This window comes from Mytilus galloprovincialis, chromosome 7 (assembly GCF_965363235.1).
Source record: "Mytilus galloprovincialis chromosome 7, xbMytGall1.hap1.1, whole genome shotgun sequence".
Taxonomy (NCBI): domain Eukaryota; kingdom Metazoa; phylum Mollusca; class Bivalvia; order Mytilida; family Mytilidae; genus Mytilus; species Mytilus galloprovincialis.
In genome coordinates this window covers 4,333,274-4,342,112 of record NC_134844.1, presented here as the reverse complement: position 1 = coordinate 4,342,112, position 8,839 = coordinate 4,333,274, and the positions used below count along the sequence as shown (strand labels likewise).

The following is an 8,839-nucleotide window of genomic DNA, read 5'->3' as shown; positions in this document are numbered from 1 at the left end:
TATTGATACAAAACAATTTACATATTCTGTGGTTACCCATTTTTCTTCCTTCTTCAATAACCTAAATACATTTTAAGAAAGAATTGAATTCATTAAGTACAATTAGCTAAAGGCTTTAAAATAAAATTTCTCTTCAGTTAAGCAGTATACCATCATTATTCTTCCTAAGACAGATAATAGCATACGGCTTATAAATCTGTTAAACAAATGTTTTGTGCCAGGAGAGCATTATTTAAACTAGACAGCAAACGTTTAAAAATTGTCTTCAGTTGTAATTTACAATTATTTATGGTAAAGCAGCTATATATTTTACTTTTTGCTTCATGTAAAATAAACCTGTTGAATGATATGACTAAATTGAGATGAGAGAATTTATACATTGAAAGGAATTCAAAAATAGTTTGATCATTTCATAGCTTCAATAAGAATGACCCAGCTTTAATAATGTATAAGATTGTGATTCCGCTTCTAGAAAAAAGTATAACTGAAGATGGTTACAAAATGTGTTTTATTAGTAAAATACCTTTATATCAAGACATTATAACACGGTATTAACAAGTATACAATTTATTGAAAGACAATGATAATATATTTACACAACTATCGTTTAATAAATGCTGCTGAGAGTTGTACGTGGGAAAATGTTCACACATATTTACAACGCCGAGGGGAAACTAGTAGGTAACTTTAATCCAGATAAATTTACAAACCACGAATAAACTCTGCTCTCCCGTCATAATCTCTGTTTGCATGAATATATCAACTTGAATCCATTGGGAACTGATGATTTCTTTAAAAAAGCACATATTGTTTCAAGAGGACGAACGAAACCTGCGACTAGAAAGATCATTATACATTTCCGCTTTGATATTTAAACGATTCTTGGAGTTATTTATACTCTGAACAAGACTCTTAACAACATGTCAATTAGCTACATTACATTTTCGTCCGAAATTTTGACTTTTCTGACATTCCAATACTAAAATTCCGTTAACATAATACCTATATACATACATGTTTATGTAGCGTTTTTTAATGGTAGTCTTTATCTAAAACAGTAACATAAATCATTTAACAGTAGGTATGCAAACAGCAATAACAATAGGATAGTCATTTTGTGTATATACATGAATATCATTCAATAACTAAAACATTAACAAGGAACAAATAGTCTTGTAAGTTGGGACCCTTTATAGCTTGTTGTTCGGTGCGAGCCAAGGCTCAGTGTTGAAGGCCGTACCTAGACCTATAATGGTTTACTTCTATAAATTGTTATTTGGATGGAAAATTGTCTCATTGGCATTCAAACCACATCTTCCTATACCTATTGTGTAATAATCCCCTACAATGTCGTCGGTTTTACTGTTCTTTCTTCTACTGTTTTTGTTTTGTCCTCACCAAATTGTTGGCTAGCCTAATCATAATAGTGACTAGTGACTTACTAGCTTTATCTTACTTAAAAATATAAACACTGATTATTCATATTATAATTCTATAGAGAACTGTTTCAAACATAAATACACAAGATGGCTCATATCCTCTAAAAATAAGTATATGTTATTTGTGCTTTTAAGTATTCTTTCAAATACTAGTGTCCATAAAACTATATGTAAAACGTGCACACCGTTTTGGTAAGAATATCGTTAAATATATATACAATACATGTAACTTATTTATGCTATAAGATAAACTAAACAGCAGAATTAAAAAGAACTTGTTTTCGAAAGTATTTGTTTCTGGTGAGATCCCCAGCCTATTTGAGTAATGTCACGAATTTGCTTTTACAAATATAACACTAACATTAGGACAATCATTATCTCACTTATAACAGATTTTTTGGTTTTCATTGCTATCACACACAAGGGAAGGCTGGGATGGAGATTGCTATCATTGAAGAACTTGATTGGCTACATTGTAACAATAACATTTTATGACAGCTAATCTAGTTGCCTTGTTTTGGATATTTGAATTATCTCCCTTGGTGTATTTTAAATCACAACCTTGCATTCATAATTTCTTACCGATATAAAAAAGTTTTTTTTTAAATTTGCATTCAATAATGAAGTTGGGGTTCAGTGCTGTTCCGTTTTACGTATTTTCATGAAAAGATTGTCTGCGGACGGTAATGTCAGTTCTTTACAGCTGACTTTCCCACTTTTATTTTTTGTACATTTTTTGTTAAATTCTATCATGATATCATCAGCCCAGTCCGAAATAGTCCAAAGAGGAATGAATATATACTGACTTTTTTGGTTACTCCATGAATGTGTCCCGAGGCCAGCGAGTCGGAGGTTACTAGAGTGACCTATATAGAGTGGAGATCCGTCCACTGATGTTATAGCATCGTTTTTATTTCCCTTTAGTACACCACAGATATAATCTTTGTCGTTAGCACATCTGTGATTCACTTTGCCCTTTCTTATTTTTAATTTGGTTTTCGGTTTCTTGCCATCCAGTCGAATTGAAACATAAAAGACAGGTAAAACTTGTGAAAGCGATTTGAATTGTTTCTCTGCGATGATACACTGATGTTCCATTATATGAGACGATTTCTTCTTAACGAGACGTAGAAGAGCAATGTTAAACTGTTGCATACCGAGAGACAGTAAAGGATGGGGCACTATGTGTGATATTTTATATGACGTTTTACCACGTCCTATTTTAACATGTATATCTGCATCTGTGAGATACCTAAGGGCACCTGCAGGTACTAATGCCCAATCTGGGGTTAACAAAGCGCCATCAACAACATAGTCTCCACGGTTCCTAAAGACTGTCACGTGTTTCTTCATCATTTCCTTCCCAACTGAACTGTAAATAGTAATACATGGTATTAATGAAATAGAACTGGTCATGGTCTCAGTATATAATATGATATAATAAAAATAGTATATACTGTATGACTACCTGCCTTATATGAATATAGAAACAATTCGATATGAAGACGAGCATAGATAGTTCCAACAGCAATGCTGATGATTTGTTGATAAACACGTCCTGAAAAAATATGCTTTCAAGAAAATCAATCATTTAAATAATTACCCTCTCTTAAACTAGAGCTTTTGCTGTTGATAAATATTGATGTTTATAGTTTATAAAGTGTAGAACTTGAAAGGTCCAACAATTTATGTTCTTTGTAAGGAAACTAATGTAAAAGGGGGACGAAAGATATGTAATTTAGGTATCCAATAATGTGAAGGTCCATTCTTTTTTTCATTTTTGAGATATCTTCTGTGGTAGGTGGCTTGGGAGTATATGTAAATATTGATAAGGGACTTCAGTTTTTTTAATTTTCTCCAGAGTTCAGTATTTTTGTGATTCTTCCTTTTTTAAGTATCCAAGTGAATTGTCGCTTTCTAATTCCTTTATCTTGAAAATAATATTTCAATTTTGTCTGTCCGTATGATTGACGAAAAGGTATGTAGTGTGTTCATTTTTAAATAAAACATAATTTGAATTATATACAATCATATGATTTTAATTACTAATTACAAAACCATGAATTCGTTAAAGAGATTATTTTCAATGTTATCAATTAACTGCTCCTGGAGAAGCAAACTTACATTGCATTTATATCTTATCACCTTTTATTGTGTTTGTTATATTTATTAGTTTTGGATGATTTGCTATTATGTAACGGTTATAAATTATCTTGAAGTTCGTTCTTGTTTTTTACTTTACTGTTAGTTTTACATTTATCAATTTAAACATGTTTTATGCTTACAGGTAGACATAATAATATTTCACAAAAGTACAGGTTGAAGACTTCGCTATGATCTTGGGTTATATTGTCCAATATAACGGTAATGATAAAGACGAACGAGGAACGTAGGGTAATAAGACAAATCATGCCAACACTTTGATATTCGCAGTAAGTTCAGAATCTTAAAGACTATGGATAATTCCCTGTACAAAAGCAGAAATATGACAGTTTGATGTGTTTAATCATTTGATTTTTCCATTTGATTAGGGCATTTCCGTTTCAAATTTTCCTGGGAGTTCAGTATTTTTGTGATTTTACTTTTTTTTTCAGCTTTCCTACACCAAATAAGAATTATACCCAAATTATTGACTTATTTTGTACTGAAACGACACAAGCGACACATGAGATGGCAAGCGACACACATTTTCCTTTGATGACTCGCCTATTTCTCTGTTAAGAATTGAATGATATGACATTGATTAAGGGTATAACCAATCTGTTCATGTACATTATTGACGGGAATACAATCACCTTGGCCAACTGAGTTATATATTTATGTAATCAGAAAGAATTTGACATAGAGATATATAAGCCAAGACGCTACAATACCTCTTTGTATATTTGCCAAAGTCTACTTAATAAGTTATATGATTTACATTAAGAAACTTGTGTTCATTTAATCAATGTAACGTTTTCTCTCCGTTCTTGAAAGGAAAGTTATCGATAATTCAATTAAGTAGCATATGCTTACATAATATAATATTAATACTTTTCAAGGTGGTATAAGTGTATGAACAATATGAAGGAAATCATTTTTTTGGTTTTGCGTTATACGTATTAATACCATACCCAACCCCTTCTTTTTTTTTTTTTGGAACTGGGATGATAAATCCAGTGCTGTGTATGAGAGAGTGTCATGGTCACTGCACGGTAAAAAAAACCCTAGCAACAACTCTTTGAGGGATCTGAAGGTGACCAATACAGATTTCACGACCTTGGCCCAACTGACATATTGTGTACATTGTTGGTCTGATCCTTACTATGCATGAAAAATTTGCCAATGGACATAATACAAGCAATATTCAACCAAACAGATATTTACCGACTTCATTTAAATCTATTTTCACCAACTTAAGGTTGTAACATACTGTACATTTATCAAATACCAACGAACTGTCATGGAATCTTTTTGGAGGATTAATTTCTAGAAATATCCTAACACAATATTTTTACAGGGGTCAAATTGAAATTTTTAAAGCAAAAATTACCAGATTCATGTTAGAAAATATAATATACTACTATTTACCGTCGTCTAGCTATCGGTCTTTTACTGAACACGCCATCTTTACACATCAGAGTGACGTCCTGACTTGCGTTAACTTTCTGGCTACAAGTCATGTCTTCATCGGCTAGTTCCGAGAACTACAAGAAATAAATTTTACATTGAAATACCAGTTAACAATCTACAAATACAATCTGGCGTGCAGTTTACACGAATATTCCACATTCCAAACAAAAAGACAGATTGAATGAGTTGGTATTACTTTGTTTCATTAAAAAGAATGGCGAACGTAGATACAAGTATCTTGTCTTGGGAAGGGATAAAACCCATTTTGTAAAGAATCACTGTGATTCAAACAAAAAATTCTCTGAAACTGACATTATCAAGATGCTTGATTTCTTGATTGAGAACATTTTTGTTACGTTTGGAGGACGTGTTTTTCAACAGACTGTCGGAATTTCAATGGGAACCAATTGTGCTCCTCTTCTACTCTACTTGTTTCTTTATTATTATGATGCTGACTTTATATAGAAACTTTTAATGAAGAAAGATAAGAAGTTAGCAACATACTTTAACTTTACGTTCCGCTATAAAGATAATGTTCTCTTCACTAAATAATACATAATTTGTTGACTGTGTTGAACGAATCTATCCCATCGAATTAGAGAAAAAAGAATATCACAGATACAGATAAGTCTACCTCATATCTTGACTTACATTTAGAAATTGACAATGAGGGTCGGTTGAAAACAAAACTTTACGACAAAAGAGATGATTTCAGCTTCCCAATTGTGAACTTTCCATTTCTATGAAGCAACATTCCAGCGGCGCTGCATACGGAGTATTTATCTCCCAATTGATACGATATTCCCGGGCTTGTATTTCCTATCTTGATTTCCCTGATAGAGTACTGCTGCTCAAAAGGAAGCTATCAAACCAAGAGTTCCTAATGGTGAGGTTGAAATCATCCCTTCACGAGTTGGTTGACCGTAATGGATTAACGTTTCATAGATGATATCGGATATGTTCTCTGGCTCATGTCGTAACTTTAATACCCTTCCCTCCTTTTAACGAATGTGATCTTCCGGATTAAGACTATTTACCGGATTTGTAATAACATAAGCAACACGATGGGTGCCATATGTAGAGCAGGATCTTATTACCCTTCCGGAGCACCTGATATCACCCCCATTTTTGTGGGATTCGTGTTGTTTAGTCTTTAGTTTTCTATGGTTTGTCTTCTATACTTTTTTGACTGTTTGTCTTTTTATTTTTAATCTATGAGTTTGACTGTCCCTCCGGTTTTCTTTCGTTCCTCTTTGGTATAAAAAAAAGTTATTTTACAGTATCAATTATAATTTCAGTCTATCATGAATCGGTTTTAGTCAAGACAAAGTTATCAGAGATTTCTTATAAGGTAAGAGAAAGACCGACACAGTCAGGTTTCAACGTGGCGAAATAAAACGCTATATACATAAACTTGTAAAATATTAAATTGTTAATTGCATATAAAGCATGACATTTGAATCTCTAAATGGAAACACTGATTATGGTGTATTAATTCTTCACAGGAAATAACGTTTTCATAGGTAATATTTTTCTCAAAGTCACATTTAGGCTGCTAGTATTCCGCATGGAACATAAGTCCACACCTCGCTACACGTGCAAATACTCAACGACTTAAACTTAAGCGTGTAATTGTGTACGCCATCAGGCACAATTTGTCTACGCAAGATTTCCAGATACACTTGAATCACCACAAAGTTCGAGCAGAATCTCTTCGAGATTACTTTCCATACTTCTTTCTGAAACCGGTACACCCTAGCTTTAATTTCAAACTCAACATGAAATTTAAGTGAACATCAACTATAAAGTTTAACTGTTATAAGGTCTGGCAAAAGTTTAAATTTGCAGTACAAACGCATAACATTGTATTTAGAAAGTGTTGTTATAAATAAAGTATTAATTTTACCTTTGTACCATGAAGTTTGGGCTGAGATTTACACATGGCATCATTTGACGTATCTTATCTGACATTCAGTATTTACCTTTGTACCATGAAGTTTGGGCGGAGATTTACACATGGCATCATTTGACGTATCTTATCTGACATTCAGTATTTACCTTTGTACCATGAAGTTTGGGCGGAGATTTACACATGGCATCATTTGACGTATCTTATCTGACATTCAGTATTTACCTTTGTACAATGAAGTTTGGACGGAGATTTACACATGGCATCATTTGACGTATCTTATCTGACATTCAGTATTTACCTTTGTACCTTGAAGTTTGGACGGAGATTTACACATGGCATCATTTGACGTATCTTATCTGACATTCAGTATTTACCTTTGTACCATGAAGTTTGGGAGGAGATTTACACATGGCATCATTTGACGTATCTTATCTGACATTCAGTATTTACCTTTGTACCATGAAGTTTGGACGGAGATTTACACATGGCATCATTTGACGTATCTTATCTGACATTCAGTATTTACCTTTGTACCATGAAGTTTGGGCGAAGATTTACACATGGCATCATTTGACGTATCTTATCTGACATTCAGTATTTACCTTTGTACCATGAAGTTTGGACGGAGATTTACACATGGCATCATTTGACGTATCTTATCTGACATTCAGTATTTACCTTTGTACCATGAAGTTTGGGCGGAGATTTACACATGGCATCATTTGACGTATCTTATCTGACATTCAGTATTTACCTCTGTACCATGAAGTTTGGGCGGAGATTTACACATTGCATCATTTGACGTATCTTATCTGACATTCAGTATTTACCTTTGTACCATGAAGTTTGGGTGGAGATTTACACATGGCATCATTTGACGTATCTTATCTGACGTTCAGTATTTAGCCTTTACCATGAAGTTTAGGCGGAGATTTACACATGGCATCATTTGACGTATCTTATCTGACATTCAGTATTTACCTTTGTACCATGAAGTTTGGGCGGAGATTTACACATGGCATCATTTGACGTATCTTATCTGACATTCAGTATTTACCTTTGTACCATGAAGTTTGGACGGAGATTTACACATGGCATCATTTGACGTATCTTATCTGACATTCAGTATTTACCTTTGTACCATGAAGTTTGGACGGAGATTTACACATGGCATCATTTGACGTATCTTATCTGACATTCAGTATTTACCTTTGTACCATGAAGTTTGGACGGAGATTTACACATGGCATCATTTGACGTATCTTATCTGACATTCAGTATTTACCTTTATACCATGAAGTTTGGGCGAAGATTTACACATGGAATCATTTGACGTATCTTATCTGACATTCAGTATTTACCTTTGTACCATGAAGTTTGGACGGAGATTTACACATGGCATCATTTGACGTATCTTATCTGACATTCAGTATTTACCTTTGTACCATGAAGTTTGGACGGAGATTTACACATGGCATCATTTGACGTATCTTATCTGACATTCAGTATTTACCTTTGTACCATGAAGTTTGGGCGAAGATTTACACATGGCATCATTTGACGTATCTTATCTGACATTCAGTATTTACCTTTGTACCATGAAGTTTGGACGGAGATTTACACATGGCATCATTTGACGTATCTTATCTGACATTCAGTATTTACCTTTGTACCATGAAGTTTGGGCGGAGATTTACACATGGCATCATTTGACGTATCTTATCTGACGTTCAGTATTTACCTTTGTACCATGAAGTTTGGGCTGAGATTTACACATGGCATCATTTGACGTATCTAATCTGACGTTCAGTATTTACCTTTGTACCATGAAGTTTGGGCGGAGATTTACACATGGCATCATTTGACGTATCTTATC

The 8,839-nt window shown here is 33.5% G+C and overlaps 1 protein-coding gene across 1 annotated transcript in view; it reads right to left on the bottom strand.

Annotated features, from left to right (window-relative positions):
- Positions 1–490: 490 nt before the first annotated feature.
- Positions 491–8,839, bottom strand: part of LOC143082154 (uncharacterized) — a 49,049-nt gene continuing 40,700 nt past the window's right edge. The window contains exons 3-4 of the mRNA XM_076257718.1: positions 5,010–5,125; positions 491–2,811 (exon numbers count right to left, since the gene is read on the bottom strand). Of these exons, the coding sequence (XP_076113833.1) occupies positions 2,073–2,811; positions 5,010–5,125 (855 nt within the window). The 3' untranslated portion in view covers positions 491–2,072. The remainder of the gene's footprint in view (positions 2,812–5,009; positions 5,126–8,839) is intronic.